Here is a 19,374-nt window from a genome sequence, read left to right as displayed (position 1 = left end):
TATTTAACCCAACTGTTTCATTTTGCAATTGAGTAACCGAGACCAAAAAGATAGAGTTACTTTTCAACATCACAAATCTGGCCATTGGAAGTGCCCTTACCTTCTGTCAGATACACCGCTTATTTGAACCCATCTCTCTTGATTTCCTGGCCAATAACTTTTCTCCTCAAAGCACTGTCACCTCTTACGCCAATCACACAAAGTCCAAGATGGGATACTTACTATGAAAATGGTTACATTTTTAATACTAATCTAATTTTGGTTCACCAATAATTTTGGATACCTTTCTTCTATATTTGCCCAAATATATAACAAGTCTGTGGTTTTTCAGTTCACTTAAGGCAAGGAAGTTCTTCTAAAATATAATAAAATTATCATTTAGCATTTGAAATATCATTCCTAAATATTAATATTTATTTTAAAACCCTTCTATTAATAAAAGTAATACATGTCGAGAACCTAGGTGTTAGGAACAGTAAAATATATATCTCATTATATGCATTATGATTTAGGTATGTTATCTCGTTTAATCCTTAAGTAACCATACGATTATTCTCATTTTACAAATGAGAAAATTGAGGATCAGAGTTAGATAAAGTAACTTACTAAAAGTGGAGCCAGAATTTGAGAGCAATGCTTTTTGACTCCAAAACCACCAAGACAATGTTTTCCAGACCTCAATTTCTTTTGCCATGTATGAATTATCTGCATAATTCTTCATTTAAATTGACAAATATTTAACTTAAATACATTTATATAAAGACGATGTTTACTTTCTTGGATGAAAACCAATATATATAATTATAAGATAACTTTAAAAATCAAATAAAAACAGAAAAATATTGCTAAATTCTAGGTAAACATTTTACTTGCTGCTCTTTGTTATTATTGAAAAATACAATTAAAAGGTATTTAAAAAATTTAAAAGACATACTTGCATTAAGCTGACCATTCCCATTATGTAACCAGAAGCTCCTAAAAAGAATAGAAAAGAAAACTGCTTTCTCATTAGGTAATTCATTGTATTTTAATGATCCATGTAGAACTAAAAACTCATCTCCCCTAGGATGGATGTGAGTCCACAGTTAGGGCATCAGTACATTTTAGGCAGGAGTAGCTTGAGCAAAGATAAAGAGTTGTGAGAAAGTTTGGGTATCATAGAACACCCAGAGGTTATGAATTCCTTGAGTGGTAGTTCTAAACATTGTATGTAATTATTACCTTCAGAGTTTAAGACACAGATGAAAAGACTCAGAATACATGATGTAGATTGGAGTGTCCATCTCTTTTAAAAGTTCCTTAGGTAGTTCCAGTTCTTAGGAGGGGTGGAAAACCTCTAGGATAGGATGTTTGAACGAGAGGATGGTAGTGGTGGTGATGGTGTTGAGTAGGTTGGTAGGAGAAAGGCCAGGTAGATCAGCAATGTCTGCTCTGAATGTGAACAGGTGGAATGGTAAAAATATCATTATTACTTGCTATCTTAGGGATAGAAAATGAATAACCTATCCAAGGCGGTTGGATCTTGAAGAGCTGGCAGAATGCTGACGCTACCTTCCATTAAGAATAAACATTCATGAATTTTCTATCTCAGAGGCTCTTTTGATTTAAACGTCTTGTGATCTTTTCTTATAATTAAAGGCATTAAATTCATATGTGAAGAATTTATGACAGCATATTTAAATAATGATCTAAACGACTTTCTCCAATACTTTACAATAGACATAAATATTTTTGAACCAGCTTTAACACAATTACTGCCTATAAATAGGCGCAGAGAAGAGTTTTATAACTTTTTTAAAGCAGCAGCATTTTAAAATATAATACACAGAATCCAAATTTGCATGTGTAAATAAATAGAATGCATGAAAAGAATCTGAATGTGAATTAATTCCCTTAATTATTTATCCATTGTTTTGATGCTGTCCTAAGACCCATTTAAAATAAGGCATCTTTCTGGTGGGTAACAAATTCGTAGTCTATCAAGCTGGGCTCCCACTAACATTGGCCAAGCTGCTGCAGACATGACTTCATCTGGGAACACGAAAGGAGAACTCAAAATCCAAATCTTCATACTTTCTTAGGAGAAGCGTGGAAGTGGGAAAAGGAGAAATTCAAACTCTGCTTAATTTTAAAAGGGCAGTGAAAGGGGAGGCTGCAAAGGCTAGTTTACAAAAATAGACGTCGAGAACTCCTGGGGAAGAAAGTGGGAGAAACGGGCTTTTTTGGGGGGAGGAGATATTTGCAGCCCATCGGACGGATTCCCTGCCGCCCTCCTCCCAGAAGGTCCCCACTCCCTGTCCCGGGCCCTCCCCTGGCTTCTGCGCTTGGCCGGGAGCCTGGGTGGGCGGGGTAGCCTCTCCAACCTCTCCTTCTTGGCTGGAGGCACAGGGGCATTAACTTAGCGCCCCGGGACTCTGCCAAGCTCACGGGACAGCTGCACCTCTCAGCTTCTCTAGCTCTGGGAAGCGGTTGTCCCAACTCCCTCCGAGTGGAAAGAGTGCAAAACTTTTGTTCGTGCGCGGGTGGGGCTCAGTAGTACCACGGCGCGTCCTGCCCCGGCTTCCCCAGCCTCCCAGCAGGGTTAGCTGCGGTCAGAGCACTTTCCACTTGCGACTGCCGGCCAGAAACTTCTCGGGAATGGAGCAGTCACACTGTGGCAGCAGAGAACGAGGCGGTAGCGGCCGACCCCACCTGGCCCCTGGGCTGGTAGTGGCGGCTGCCCCTCCGCCCCCATCCCCGGCGTTGCCGGTACCATCGGGGATGCAGGTTCCCCCAGCGTTCCTGCGGCCGCCCAGCCTCTTCCTGCGAGCAGCGGCCGCGGCCGCCGCCGCCGCGGCCGCCGCCACCACCTCAGGAAGCGGAGGCTGCCCGCCGCCTCCTGGGCTGGAGAGGGGGGTGGGCGCGGTGGGCTGCGGCTACCCGCGGACGCCCAAGTGCGCCCGCTGTCGCAACCATGGAGTGGTGTCAGCGCTCAAGGGCCACAAGCGCTTCTGTCGCTGGCGGGACTGCGCGTGTGCCAAGTGCACCCTGATCGCGGAGCGCCAGCGCGTCATGGCCGCCCAGGTGGCGCTGCGCAGGCAGCAGGCGCAGGAGGAGAGCGAAGCCCGGGGGCTACAGAGGCTCCTGTGCTCGGGGCTCTCCGGGTCCCCTGGGTGTCGGGCATCCGGGGGCGGCGGCAGAGCCGAGAATCCACAGTCCGCGGGCGGCCCTGCGGCGGGGGCTGCGCTGGGACAAGGTGCCTTGAGACAGGCCGTTGGTTCCGCGACCCCCGCTTTCGAGGTTTTCCAGCAAGATTATCCTGAGGAAAAACAAGGTGAGTTGATCTTTCATTTGCTCTTTGCTCAAGGAAATGGTTGTTCTGGAAAGAAACTGAAACAAGCCGGCGCGTCCTTAGGCGGGCAGGAATAGTTGTTTAAAAGAAGCACTTTAAGTTCTGGGGAACTGCTCAGCAATATGGACATTAATAAGTGTGAGAGACACATCGCCTTCACTTTGGAGGAGTTTACTGTTCCTTCCCTCAGGTGATAAGATAATGAAAAAGTGAAGCATGGGTGGTAACAAATGAGCAATTCACCCTAGGAGTAGAGTTATTTGTGCGGAAGTTGATTTGACTTTTCAGTGTGGATAGAGCTTCAAGCAGGCATTGAGCAAAAAGCTGAGTGAGAGGTGCTGTGTTTGAGTCTGCTCTGTACTCTTTCGAGACAGGGTCTCACTCTGTTGCCCAGGCTGGAGTGCAGTGGCGCCATTATGGCTCACTGCAGCCTCAACCTCCCTAGGCCCAGGTGATCCTCCCTGATCTGGACTGTTTTCAGCTGTAAAACCAGAGCTGATTTTGCGTGGGAAACTCTGATAGTTGGGGATGCAGTTCTTTACTACATGTTGGGGCAAACATTTGTTGCAAGCTTGATGTGGGGAAGAGACTGAAATATACCAAACCGTCATCTTTCTTTCTTTCTTCCTTCACTCTGAATTGTTTTTGTAAAATGTAATTTGTAAAACCATAAGTAAGAATTTCAAAGTTCAATGTTAGAGGTTTTTTATCCAAGGAGTTTTCATTATTTTTCTCTTATTTTTTGACTGCAAGTCAGTTGCCTTCATTTCCTGCGTTAGGAGATATATTTTAGTGAACTTCATAGCCCTCCACAGGGCCTACTAAGCAGTGGAAATATCACTGTGATGTTTTCTTTTTTTTTTTAATAAGTCCAAAACGTGTACAAAACTTATAAAGTTGTATTATATGAAATTGTATGATAGCTATACAGTAAACTATTAATTACAAACCTTCCTTGAATTGTGAAAATTGCAGATCTCAACAGATTTTTCGCTCAATGGTTGCCTGAATTTCTACTCACACAGTACATTTAAAAAATACTGGTCTGTGAATTGACATGAGGCATTCAATTCAGAGTGAATTTTGTGTTTACATGTGTCAACTTTTTGTACATATTCTAATTGAGTAGGTAAAACAGAGTTTATACAATTCTCATGAAAGATCAAGGGTGCTAAAGAGCAAAGTTATTAAGTAAAAGTGATATGAAAGAGAAGTAAAAGTGAAAATTCCTGAAACTACACCGATAGTGAAATGGCTGACAGCTCCCTGCAAGACACTGATGTATGTGATTTCTAGTTGGTACCAAAGTGTTCTGTTTTATAGAGCTAATTATTTTATTTTGTTGTTTGCCTCAGATGATGCCCCCTCCCCCATAAAAAGCAGGCTAACATTGAAAGGTTACTTCAATAACTTTCTAAATTGACTGCTCCTCTTACACAATAGCCATGAACTGTGGTAAAATAGTCTATTTAATTTACTCATTCATTAGACAAAGACTAACTGTGATTTAGAAGTGAACAAGCTTTTCCTACACAAAAGAACCTTATATTCAAAAGAAGGCAGACTATATGTATCCAAAAACTACAATGCAAGGCTTAATATACAATGATAAATGCAATAGAAGCACAGCAAGCTGTAGGACTTAAGAAGACAGAGAGTTGAAGTAAATGGTATTATATTTTAAAGACACCATATTTTCTAAATAATCTTATGCAAATTGGTGTTTCACTACATATATTGTACGATGAGTAAAATATAACAAGACATTATTTTATGATTTCATGCATAACTTGCTATAGAGATGAAATGTTGATAATTGACATGTTCAGGGGCATGCTCATTCATATTTACAAGTAAAGTGGAATGGAGGACTAATGCTAATCTATTTCCACTTGGCAAATTTCATTAGAAAAGTATTACTGTGTTATTTAAAGTTGAAAATACTATAGAGTGTAATTTTTGCAGTAGTGACATTCTTTTTTTCATCATATGCTTACGGGAACAGCATTTTGAACTTCAAAATGCTAAATTGTATACACTTTAATTTTAAAATAAACTATAGCTATTTAGAATTTAGAACTGAGTGCTTCTTAAGAAAACTGGAGAGAACATGAAAGTATTGCAAATCATATTTACAAATCACTGCCTTAGGCAATATTTGTTTTGTTACATTCATAAACTTGGTAGAAAAAGAAAGTTGGACAGAATTACTCTACACACTCCACTTAGCAGTTTACTCTTACCTATATATCTCTAGGATAATAGAAAATGTAAACCAAAGTAAAAGTTATAGAGTAAATACAGCTATTTTAATTTTTCTGGTGTTAACCTAGTAAAGGGTGTTAAAATATTCTTGTTTGATTAATGTGCTCAACATGTTGAGATAGAAAAACCAGAACTTTGTGTAAAAGTACTTTTAGAACATTGCCCCTAACATTGGAGGAGGGTTGTGATTTAAAGCAAATGCCTAATATGTTGTTTTTAAAAGACAATTTGAGGATTCATATAGATTGCAATAGGACAGTTTATAATTTTCTTTTACAAACAATTTGCTTTTAAAGTCTGTTATTGATATTTCTTAAGGATTCAAAAAGAAAGTACATGTTTCATAGAGGATTATGAAAAACACCACCTGTATCATTTCTCAAAATGAAATATGTGAGCTCTAGTATGATTTGGGATTGACATAGCAATAGTACTTATTGGTTTAAATTTGAAATGAAATGAACAATTTTGTTTTTTTACATTATTCAAGTAAATTAATTTTAACCTGAAATATGAGATAAAAAAACGAATTGTTAAAATTTAGCATTAGTGATTAAATAGAATATTCATTTTCAAACTAAGATTATTCCTTTTATTCCCTGTTCATTTTATTTAGTTTTTTTTTCTATAGTGTCATTTTGAAAAAATATCACTTAGATAACAACAAAACTTAGGTGACATTTAGGGAGATCCCACACAACCAAGATAGAACAGACAGCATGCCATATTGGTGTTATGCAAACAATTTGGGGTAACAATGCACTCTCATCTTCTGATTCCTAAATATAACTGCATTTTAATATTGCATATCTTTGTATTCTGAAATGATATAATAGTATCTTTTTGACTATTCCAGCACCTGCATTTCTGAATAATCTTTTAAATTTGATTTATTCATTAAAATGTCTTTGAGTATATAAATATTACTAATTATTAGGAGTGAATGAATTATATTATCCGGCATTATTTTTAAGTGAGCAGTACTATGTTCTGGGAAGTTTTCCCTATATTTGATTGTTTTTTTCCCCCTCTTCTCCAGAACAAAAAGAGAGTAAATGTGAGTCATGCCAGAATGGACAAGAAGAACCGATCTCCAAATCCCATCAGCTTTACCTGGGATCATCTCCTAGGTCTAATGGTGTCGTTGGGAAACAAAGTATCGGGTCATCGATTTTAGAATATTCCAACAAGCATGATAGTGTCCTCTCTCCTCATCCTGGAGAGCAATCAGGAGGTGAAGAGAGTCCCAGGTCCTTATCATCCTCTGATCTGGAATCAGGAAATGAAAGTGAATGGGTCAAAGACTTGACTGTGACCAAGGCAAGCCTTCCTACAGTGTCCTCAAGACCAAGAGATCCTCTTGATATCCTTACTAAGATTTTCCCAAATTATAGGCGCAGCCGGCTAGAAGGCATTCTACAGTTCTGCAAAGGGGATGTGGTCCAAGCTATTGAACAGGTTTTAAATGGCAGAGAACACAAGCCGGACAACAGGAACCTAGCAAACTCAGAAGAACTGGAAAACACAGCCTTTCAGAGAGCTTCAAGTTTTAGTCTTGCTGGAATTGGTTTTGGAACTCTAGGTAATAAATCAGCTTTCTCTCCTCTTCAAACTACTTCTGTTTCTTATGGAGGTGATTCAGATCTCTACAGCTTAAATCCTAGAGTAGGTATCAGTCCATTAAGGGTGGCATATTCTTCTGCAGGAAGAGGGTTATCTGGTTTTACGTCACCCTACCTAACACCTGGGTTGGTACCCACCTTGCCTTTTCGGCCAGCTTTGGATTATGCCTTTTCAGGGATGATTAGAGATTCTTCCTACCTTTCCAGTAAAGACTCAATAACTTGTGGCAGACTGTACTTCAGACCAAATCAGGACAATATGTAATGTATATGCCCATTCTCCCTTTCTGGAGTTTTTCCAGAAGCATGTAGTACATGCCCGTGCACACACATACACACACATCCATTAATATACTTCAATAAGTATGTGAGTGGATTATGAGGTCTTAAAATGCTAGTTTTTTTTTTTCTCAAGCAATATAATAGGTCTTAGATCTGAGAACTCTTCATTAGCATTTTTCAAGTGAAAGAAGTAAATTTGAACATTATATAAGGAAATATTTACTTTAATGAATTTTCTCCCTAAATTATCATTTGTAAAAATTTTTATTAAAACTATCCTTTTTATTTTATTGAAAAGTGGAATTTTTTGTGATAAAATACATTTGTAAGTGTAAAGCAATCCAGCATAATATAAAACAAAAGGAAGAATTGAACAATTAAGGCAATTTTAAATAATTACTACTTCAAAACTGTTTCCTCTGTTTCTTGTTCACAGGAAAGAAAAAAGTTATTCGAAGTATTTTTAAAGTATTTTATTTGCAGATAGGTGATTCGTAATAAATAAAACATTTGAGCAATTTGAATTTATAGTTTTTGAGTGTTTTATTTTTCAATCTTAGCTTCCATTAGTGAAAACAAGTGCCATTAAAAAACGTTTTTTTAAGTTAACACTGTGGATTAGTCTATGAAGTAAATCTTAGGCAATGAGACTGCGCCATCTCCTGGCCACTATCGCCAATTGCAACTGAGCTCTGCAGAATATATGAATTAGAAACATTGTTTCCAGAGAATAAACTAACCATTTTTTTTTTTCAAATAGTCATTTTGGATTATGCTACATTAAAATTTTCATACTGTAAAGTGCATATCTACTGTGGATGAGAGTTTCAGTCTTTAAGTGTGCTTATGTCTGTATCTGGGGAAATATCCTTTTCTTATAAGTTTGGGACAAGAATATATGGCAACCATTCTCAAAAGAAAGAATAATTCTATTCAGAAAACTAAAATAGCTGCTCAAATAAATATTTATTGACTGGAGATAGTTGATTCTTAATCACTGAGGAGAGATACAAGATTTCCAAAGGGGAAAAACTGCCATGAAGTTTCAGAGGTATTCTTGCAATTTTAAAAATAATTTTTGTCCTCCATCTGGCGCACTTGAAAACTATTTATTTCAGTCAGTGGAAAGTCCCTGAAGAAACTGTTTAGAAAACAATTTCTAGGACATTTTCTTTATACGTCATCATTTTGTTTGAAGGACAGTAGCTTCATTGTTATTGTTAGGAATAAATGGAAACCCAGCAGCGGTAAAAGATAGTTGATGAATTAGAGATTGTTTAAACTATTTGAGCAGCATGACTCATTAGGGATTTTTAAAATTATATGTATATACGTATGTTTGTATGTATCTATATGCAGATAGATAAGTCTATGTAGACATACATTAAACCCCCACAGGTTATATTATCATGGAGGCTTTTTTCATGAAGCCAATAAGAATGTGTTTTCAAGGAATATTTTGCCAGCAAATGTGATATTAAGTTACTTTAGAGTATCTGATGATGATTTAGGATGTAAATGTGTTTAATAGGTCATGCATTAATTTTAATGGCGTGAATTTAAGAAAGCAGATCTTGAAAAATTTTGATGTACTCAATATTCATTTATTATAAAAATAGTTTTATATTCTAAGCCTAAACCATAGAACAATGTCTAGCAAGTAGTTGAAATTCAATTAATATATACCGAGTAAGAAACACTTATATATAACAGATCTCTTTGAGACTCTGATAAAACTGAAGAACTCTACAAAATGGCCTACAGACACACAGTTTTGCATACAATTTCACTGGGTTCTTGACTCTCCTAAATGGTATTCAGGTTAGATTCCTTGGTGATTCTTCAGTTGTTTCTATTGCGTTAATCCACTTATTGAATGCTATTTTTCTGAAAAGTGCTAGATCCTATAGAGGATACTGAATGTAAAATATTGTGCTCTAAAGGAAGTTACATTATACAACAGAGATATGGTTTTAAATAATAATCCTAGAGTTACTGCATGATGTATGTGGTTTTATAATGATGTGCTTGTATCTGAGAAACTCAATTGCTTTTGACCTTGGAAGAACATCAATTCTGGGCAGTATTCAAATTTATAAAATAGTTTTTTAATCATAAAACTTAATTTATATAATGCCTTACACATTTCATACCCTTTATAATAATTTAAGGACTTAATCTTATCAAATTGGTCATTTGTCTAACAACTCAATAGTATATGAGGAAATTGAGGCTCAGCAGTAGGGTTTTTTCTCCCTAAGGTTATTAGTATGAGTCACCTGGAGTGGAATTACTGTACTCACTTCAGCAATTTCAGACTCCAAGGTCTGAGGAAGGATTCATGTCTGTTTTATTCATTCACAGCCTTGAACAGTGGCTGATATATCATAGGTTCTCAAATGCTAGGTTTCCACTGACTGAAATAAATAAAAGATAGCAAGTATTAGCTTAATAATTTATTCATTCAACACCTATTTAATAATTTCTAATAATAACCTATTTGTGACATGTACTGTGTTAGACACAAGAGATAAAGTGATTAAGATGCAAGACTTTGCCTCAGGTTGCTCCCAGTCTATGTTGTCGTGTGTACAAAAACAACCAATCAACCAGTGTTGGTATTATTTGACAATGTTGGTATATCAATGAGTTCTTTGTAATCTTGATATTCATATCCATGGATGCTGCTTGAAGCCTGAACTCCTAAGCCACTAATTAGTGGTGGGAAGAAAGAGGGGGTAAATGCTTTAAGAGCTAGCATATGACAAAAATGAATTGACTTTATTCTGTATCATATAGAGGGCCTAAGAGGTAAACATTTCATAGAGTAGTCAGAAGAACATAAGGAATGAGTTCAAGAGTGCAATGGCTGCCTTGTATGATAAAGCATCTTGTACTTATTGAAAAATGCACGTAGAAAATATCAATCAGAGACCTGATTGATGGGATTTTTCATTACTGCTTTAATATTGGGACTGAACCATTTTCTAGCTCATCAGAAACATGGAAAGTATTTGTTAAATAAATAAGTAATGGAATTTCAATTCTAAGACCATGAAAATGAAAACACTCTATGATTATTTCTCAATAAAACACAGGGCAGTTTTGCTCATCAGAATTTTGCCTATGTGATAGCCTCCTGAAAGTAGGCAGAAAAGAAAGACATAGAACACAGTGCATGACTTACAAGGGAATAAAACTGTTAGAGGTTAGTGTAAGGTATATAGGCATGAGTGCGGTTTAAAAAGGATATGGAAGAGCACTGAAGACAAACATTAGTACATTTCCTGTAAGGTAAATACCAATATGTCTTTCTAGAAGAAGCATTTGTTTTGGAATTGAGGAAACCTAGAATGGATTTATCTATGTGACTTGGACAGGTTACTTATACTCTTTGGACATTTATTTTTTCTCAGCAAAACAAGGATGATATTATTTAACTTGCAAGATTCATGGAGATAAAAGCTTAAATAAATGGCAGAGTACAGTAATGCTTATATACTGGATGCTAAATAAATAAGTCTGTTATCACTTTGTATTAAGATATTATTTTTGCCCCCTGGTGGCAGTCTGTCAACAAAGAGTACTGTAATTGCATTTAATCCACTTAGTGGATGTGGAGCCCAAAGGGCAGCCATCATCAAAGCATCCTACAGGCTTAGTTCCAGACTTCCTGTTTGGTTGTTCATTTCAAAGGAGAGCCACACTTTTGTAACATATTATTGTATATGTTATTTGGATTATTTTCAGGGCTATCTGAAGAAAATAAACAGCAAAATCATAGTTTGTGTTTATGCTACATTTATTAGGGTTGTCAGGAAAACAAGTCCATGTAATATGTGGAAATAAGGAAGTTATAGAAATTTAAACTACCATAAACAAAGGAGGAACCTGAAAATGAATGTCTGGAAGAGGGAAATTGGCAGATAAGAGAAAGATTCACTCATCTGCTTGAAGCGCTGTGTGGGTTGACAAGTGGGAACTGAAGCTCTGTGAAGTTCAGCATGTCCAGTCACTCAAATGGTTCCCAGCCAGGGGTTCTGAAGGGAGGCTATGGGAAACCAATGCCTCTGTGTAGGTTCTAGCTCTGTTGGTCCGTGAGAAAACACCTGGTGGTGAACCTGTGCCACCATGGGTCAGTGAGGTCAGCAGGCAGGAAGACAAGCTGGATGTGGAGTAAGGAAAAGTGAAGACAGCCTGGAAATCACTGGGTATCTAAACTTAATGACTTGTGTTTCACTTCTGCCTTAAAAATCTCACCATAATTCCTTTTTGGGGGGCCAGTCTCACTTTGAACAATACAGGAAAGGGAATTCTGAGAAATGTCAACCAAACTGACAGTGTAGTCTAGTACAGTGTACTCCTTGTCAACACGGCTTTCATAGTCTCATATGTTAACCATATTTACTTCCAAATAAGAACAAAAACAAAATCATTCTTTTACCTGAAGTTGATACAACTATCTTTCGTACAACAAAAACACACTTAGCCCACTCCCCAAAAGGGAACACACAAAGTGACTTACCTATCTGTGGGTTATGCTCATTTCTGTTTTACTCAGTCAAATGCTCCTTTGAATATCCTATGGCTTTAATCCTGAGATATAGGTAACCACTATTAATAAATCTTTTGTTAGACTAGGGAATTGGGGAAAGGGGAAACTCACACACATACAAATACATTTTGAAGCAATAAATACATATTTTTATCTACTAGAGCCCTCATGATCAGCCATGGGGTCATAAGATCACAGATGGTAATTATAACTTCCCTCTTCCACTACGCAATTAATATTTTCTCTCCTCCCTGAAAGTGTCTCAGTTAATTGTGGTTCCTTACTTGATAGAGTGACCCAAATCCTGGTTCATGAAGCATCTGTACCATTATAGCCCTGCCTCTATTAGGTTGTTGTAGCTTTTCATGAACTTTTACCACAAAATGTTGAAAGTCTAAGGGATGCTCTAGAGGATCTTCTGAATACTGGGAATTCTACCTCTGCCTCTTTCCTGTTGTTTCAATGTCTGAGGTGCCCCAAATAGCCAATGGTAGTTGTGAATTCCAGTACAATGTTGTAACCTGTCATGAATTTCTTCTTTGGGAAGTAAGATCTTTGAACGTGAAAGGTCAAAATTTGTAGAGAATAGAAACAAAAATATTACCAGTGGATAATTAGGATTAATGTGAAAGGAGTCATTCTCATATCTACCTTGTGATTCCCAGACTCATGAATCCTGGGTATAGGAGAAACATCGCTACATATTTATAGCTGATTCAAAGAATATCTTACATCCAGAAAGACATTATTGCAGCCCCATAAAGTGCTTTCACCAGCTGGTGCCATGACTGAGTCTTCCAAAGACCATTCCATAATTTTATTAGACCAGCTGTTTCAGGATGAAGGGAACATGAGGATACCAGTAAATTGCATGAGCATGAGCCCAACATTGCACTTCATTTACTATAAAATGAGTTTCTTTGTCAGAAGTAATGTCACATGGAATACTATAAAGGTGAATAAGGCATTGTATAAACCCACAGCTGGTGGTTTTAGTAGAAACATTAGGAGTGGGAAAGGCAAAACCATATCTTGCATAAGTGTTTTTTTTTTCCTTCGGTGAGAACAAAGAGGTACTCCTTCAATGATGAAACTGATCCAATGTAATCAACCTGCCACCAGGTGGCCGGCTGGTTCCTCCAGGGAATGGTGCCATTTCAGGGACTCAGTGTAGATCTTTGCTCTTGGCAGTTTGGGTAGCCAGCAGTGGCTCTATCCAAATTGGCCTTAATGAATGAAAGTCCATGTTGCTGAGCCCACGCATAGGCTCCATCTCTGCTTCCATGATCATTCTCTTCATGAGCCAACTGGGCAATTACGGGAATAAAACAATGGGTAATCTTGTGCATAAGATTTTTAAGATCTTCCTCTTGGAAAGTTGCTCTTTGGTGAGCATTTATGTAAGACAAAAATATCTTCATATTTTGTGCCCATTTAGAGAAGTCTTTCTGTATACTTCTTCTCTAGACCTTGTTACTGATTTTCCAATCTTGTTTCTTCTAACTTGCTTACCATGCAGCCAAACTGTTAGTCACTCCTCATGACTGATTCCAGATATGTACCTCTATCCATATCTCCTGTCAGGCAATATGAACAATCAGGGTTATAGCTTTAAGTTCTTCCCATTGGAAAAATTTTCTTCACCACTATACTTCAAGGCCACACCTGTAATGCCTCAGCTGTCCAATTTAGATAGTGCCAGAATAGTGCAGAACCATCTGTGAACAAGGATAAAATTGTTCTTCCTCATTCTGCTGTAATAGACAATTCCACATAAGAGAGAGGAGGCAGTGTGGCAGGAATAGAAGCCATGGGAATCTAAGCCACTTTCCATGCAACTTATTTGTGACTTCAAAACCTTTGGAGGAAAATTTATCTATTGTTTCCACTTGATGAAGTACTGCTACGTAACACTTGGTGAGTCAGACAACACTTTGTTAATATGAATACTATGGTCACGTGATTATTTGATGGCCAATACTAAGTGTCAGGACTCTGGTGGGAACCTATAACAAGGAAGAAGCTGTTTCTCAAAAGAAGAATAATTTCCTGCGAGAAAACAAAACTCTTCTCCAAAGTCCGAGAGGGGTATAGTGTGAATTACCTATAAGGATCTGTCAAAGGTTTACCTTAGGATCTCTAACTGCCATAGACACCTCAAGCCCTGTTGGATTTGCTGGGTTATATGGCCCATGTGGCAGGAGAGGTTGAATGGCAGTCTAGCTCTGTTGCAGAATCACCTTGTAATCTGGGCCTGACTCAAAACTGAGAGCTTATGGATTATTTGGTAAATGCCTTGAAGTAAGATGCACAAACCAGGTATTTATTTCAACCAAAATACAGAGCTCCACCTCTTAGAGGTAGCAGTTGTCAGATACAGAAACATGTTTTCCATCTGATGTGTTTCAATATGCACCAGGCCCTAATTCCTACAAATTTCACAGATATTACATGCTTGTGAATGTTTATAGGGTTTATTCTTCCAGCCTCTGGCATGCATATGTCTGGACAAGATATCTAAAGTATTTTCTACTTTCTGCTTATTGGGTTCAATCAGAATGATATCTATGTAGTAGGCTTGTTTGATGTCCCATAAAGTGGAGAAGCAAACAAGTTCCTGATGGACTACATTGTAGCAGAGGGCTGCACAGCTGATATAGTCTTAAGGAATGCTCCGTGTATTGCTGCTTCTGGTGGTTCTTACTAACAAGTATAGAGAAAAAGTATTTACGACATCAGTAGCCTAAAACTACAAAAAAAGAGAGGCTGTGTTGATTTGTTCCAATAAAGCAACTACATCTGGAAATAGAGCTGCAGTTATAATTATTACCTAATTAAGTTTATATCATTCTACAAGATCCATCTGCCTTCTCCACAGGCCAAACAGATGATTTGAATGGGAATGTACTGTGGCACAAACTTTGGTAGTCCCTCTAGGAAAGAGTTATTGCTTTTGTTTCACTGCTTTGGGAGGAAGTTCTCAAGACTCTATTTAACATTTCCAATTGTAATAGTCCTCAATCCGTAGGTCAGAGATCCAATGTGGAAATTCTGTCAGTTTTTGAATATGTATCTTCCAAAGATGCTTTCCAGAAATGAGGAAATAAATGTAGGATAGATTTGGGAACCCATTAGACTCACTGTGAGATGGACTTTAACCAAAATGTCATCGATGATTAGACCTTACCCTCCTCTTTTAGACCTATCCAGCCTGGTGGACCACAGTGGCAGTTTAGGTTTCTAGAGAATAGTTATTGTTCAGTAAATTCTAAAAAGTGGGTTATTTTTATTTTCTTAATGTATAGTCTCTTGGTAAATTGGTTTAGGTTCTTTTGGAGAAAGCTAGGAGAAATATTTACCATGTAAATTACTGGACATGTAACAGAGTCTCTACTTAAGAGTACCCATCTTCACTTTCTAAAAGAGGCTCTGAGTCCATAAACAGGTTCAACTCTAGAAGTATGTTGAGGGGTCATTGCTTTCATTATAATTTGATACAAACTTAGCTTTATCAGATCTATAGCTTTTCCACCTACACAAACCAAGTATGACTTTATTAACCTGCCCACTTCTTTCATTTGTAGAAAGATAATTATTGATTAGTCAATGCAAAACATCTCTGCAGGTCACATAATTCTGGTAATTACTTCAGCACAATTTTTTTTTTTAAATAGGATTCATATCCATCTTGTACCTGTAATATAAGTGCCACCTCTTGGATTTCACAACTCCTGGATCACATCATCCCTTGTGAATTCAGGGATGGTATTTTGCTGGCTGCAAGTCTCACAGTTATCCCTGGCATACAGGGAAAACCAACAACAGAGGACCTTGATGATGATGGTGCTTTCCTTACCACGGGGGTACCATCTTTGAGGGTCTCCTGGGGAATACAATTTAGAAGTGAATAAGCAGTTAACATGTAATAAATCCACTCCAACTTTTAATCTCCAAAACCCAGTGCACATGATCTTGCCAGAGTGGCATTATAGAAAGGGCACCTTGGAGGTGTCTATAGAAAGCAGTTTTCTCTGTGTAGCTATTACTTCTGTGAGTCCCCAACCAAGCACCTGCTGGTGGGAGTTGGGCTGCTCTTGGTCGGCAAGATCAACAATTAGAAATATAAGCTAATTTTCTAGTGGAAGAGAGAAAGGATAAGTTAAGACCTGCTGGGTACCTCTGAGTCTGTCATTTTGTTTTATTGTAAGACTTTCTCACTGTAATGACTTCTGTTTCCTTTCTGTTTTGTAAATCTTGTAAAGTTCGTCTTTGGGCCAACTCAGATTGAAACATATAGGGAAGAAAATTCTGGGAAATTTAGTTTCCAGTCTTAGCCAAGTTGACAGAACAAAATCAAGCATATAAAATGTTATAAATTTCATAGTTTTTCAATTGTACAGCTTTATGAAGCAGTATTTTTTCTTAGTCTGAATCAAAGCGTGGGCACATATTAAATATAGGGAATCAATAATAGTAAATGCCTGATGTCTTTAGGCTGACCTACTATTGGTTTCACTAGCTTTAAATAACTTATTTTAGGATAATTTAAAAATTAATTGTCATTGTAAGAAACAGTACAGAAACATTCCATATATCTTTTACCCATTTTTCTCCAAGAGTAACATCTTGCATAATTTTAGTGCAATGTCACAACTAAGAAATTGACACAACCCACAGACTATGCATTAATTTCATTCAAGACAACATATAAAGTCGAGGAGATTTTTGGCATAGGAAAATGTCATTTTAAAAGATCATTCTAGCCGTGTTATGGAGAATAAAGGGGCAAAGAAGGGAGCAAAAAAGTATATTTGGAGGTTGTTGTGCAAACCAGATAAGAGATGACAGTGGCTTAGAAGATGATTGTAAAAAAAAAAAAAAAAAAAAAAAAAGAGGTGGAGGTGTGGTAGGTAGTAATAAGACGGAAGATACATTTTTAATGTAGAAATCATAAGATTTGCTTAGGGATTCGGGTGTAAAAGAAAGATACCAAAGATGCTTCTACAGTTTTGCTCTAAACAGCTGGACTGAATGGTATTCTTATTTACTGAGATGAGAAAGACTGTAAGTTTGTTCATTTTTATGCCATTCAGGCAGTCTGATAATTTTGAAAGAACAATTATTATACAGGCTAGCCATCTTTCTGGTCACAACAGGATTATATTAATAAGTTGATATATAATTGAAGAAAAACCATAACATTTTTTTCCTCTAACCTCCTCCTTTTACATGCTAAGAAAGTAAAACGAAAGTACTCTTAGTAACTTACGAGTACAAGTAAAATTTCAATGCAGAATTGTGAAAAATATTTATGTGTTCAGAATTGGTGGGTTCTTGGTCTCGCTGACTTCAAGAATGAAGCTGCGGACGCTCGCGGTGAGTGTTACAGTTCTTAAAGATGGTGTGTCTGGAGTTTGTTCCTTCAGATGTGTCCGCAGTTTCTTCCTTCTGGTGGGTTCCTAGTCTTGCTGACTTCAGGAGTGAAGCTGCAGACCTTCGCAGTGAGTGTTACAGCTCTTGAAGGCGGGGCGTTTGGAGTTGTTCCTTCTCCCCGGTGGGTTCAGGGTCTCACTGGCTGCAGGAGTGAACCTCACACCTTCACGGTGTGTGTTACAGCTCATAAAGGTGGCTTGAATCTAAAGAATAAGCAGCATCAAGATTTATTGTAAAGAGCAAAAGAACAACGCTTCCACACTGTGGAAGGGGACCCAAGGGTGCCACTGCTGGCGCCAGGAGCCTGCTTTTATTCCCTTATCTGACCCCACCCACATCCTGCTGATTGGTGCGTTTACAATCCCTGAGCTAGACACAGAGAACTGATTGGTGTGTTTACAATCCTTTAGCTAGACACAGAGTGCTAGACAAAAAAGTTCTCCAAGTCCCCACTAGGTTAGCTAGATACAGAATACTGATTGGTGTATTTACAAACCTTGAGCTAGACACAGGGTGCAGATTGGTGTATTTACAATCCCTTAGCTAGACATAAAGGTTCTCCAAGTCCCCACTAGACCCAGGAGCCCAGCTGGCTTCACTTAGTGGATCCCGCAGCAGGGCTGCAGGTGGAGCTGCTTGTCAGTCGGGGCCGTCTGCCCACACTCCTCAGCCCTTGGGCGGTCGATGGGACCCAGCACGGCGGCGCAGGTGGAGCTGCTCGTCAGTCCCGCGTCCTGCGCCCACACTCCTCAGTCCTTGAGCAGTCGATGGGACTGGGCGCGGCGGCGCAGGTGGAGCTGCTCGTCAGTCCCGCGTCCTGCGCCCACACTCCTCAGTCCTTGAGCAGTCGATGGGACTGGGCGCGGCGGCGCAGGTGGAGCTGCTAGTCAGTCCCGCGCCGTGCGCCCACACTCCGCAGCCTCTGGGCGGTCGATGGGACCGGGCGCGGGGGCGCAGGGGGCGGGGACGCTCGGGCAAGACGGGCTGCAGGTCCCGTGCCCTGCCCCGCGGGGAGGCAGCTGAGGCCCGGAGAGAATTCGGGCGCAGCGCCCGCGGGTCGGCACTGCTGGGGGACCCAGCGCACCCTCTGCAGCTGCTGGCCCGGGTGCTAAGCACCTCACTGACCCGGGCCGGCAGCGGCGGTGGTGGTGGCGGTGGCGGCGGTAGGCCGCTCTGAGTGCGGGGCCGCCAGCCAACGCCCACCCGGAACTCTGGAACTCTCGCTGACCTGCGAACACCGCGCGCAGCCCGGTTTCCCGCCAGCGCCTCTCCCTCCACACCTCACCGCAAGCATAGGGAGCCGGCTCCAGCGGCCTGGGTCAGCCCAGAGAGGGGCTCCTACAGTGCGGTGGCGGGCTGAAGGGCTCCTCAAGCGCGGCAGAGTGGACGCTGAGGCCGAGGAGGCGCCGAGAACGAGGGCTGCTAGCATGTTGTCACCTCTCGCTTAGAGGTGAGTGATAGTTACAAATTAACTACTACACAGTGTGATGCAGCTTAAGAGACTGAGAAAAGAAAATGTTTAGCTTTAAATATATTGCTTTTCAAAAGTTTAAGAAATCAAATAATTTAACTGAAGAAGCTAGGTAAGAGTAGGTAATGAATCTGAGAGGAGAAGGGAATTATATAGGGAGAAGTAGAAATTAGTAAAGTAGAAATTAAATTACAAAGGTGCAGGTCAAAAACAAAAACTTGTTCTATGAGAAGATTAATAAATAGAAAAATCTCTGTAGAAAGACTGATCAAGAAAGGAGAGAAGGCAAAAATACATATTATAAGTGATATAGGAGGTAGAACAACAGATTCGGTAGACATGAAATAAATCATAACAATACTATGAATACTAAATTTTTTGAAAACTTATGTCAATTATAAACATTTTAAGGAAT

General features: G+C 39.0%; 1 protein-coding gene across 1 annotated transcript; it reads left to right on the top strand.

Annotated features, from left to right (window-relative positions):
• Window positions 1-2,398: 2,398 nt before the first annotated feature.
• Window positions 2,399-8,022, top strand: DMRTA1 (DMRT-like family A1). Its single transcript, XM_011930322.1, has 2 exons — window positions 2,399-3,313; window positions 6,636-8,022. Exons 1-2 carry the CDS (start codon window positions 2,638-2,640, stop codon window positions 7,481-7,483), a joined length of 1,524 nt encoding a protein of 507 aa, XP_011785712.1. The 5' UTR covers window positions 2,399-2,637; the 3' UTR covers window positions 7,484-8,022.
• The last annotated feature ends 11,352 nt before the right edge of the window (window positions 8,023-19,374 follow it).

This window comes from Colobus angolensis, unplaced genomic scaffold, assembly GCF_000951035.1.
Source record: "Colobus angolensis palliatus isolate OR3802 unplaced genomic scaffold, Cang.pa_1.0 Scaffold86, whole genome shotgun sequence".
NCBI classification, from domain to species: domain Eukaryota; kingdom Metazoa; phylum Chordata; class Mammalia; order Primates; family Cercopithecidae; genus Colobus; species Colobus angolensis.
Note: the sequence above shows the minus strand (reverse complement) of the source record. Positions and strands in the feature narration are given on the sequence as shown.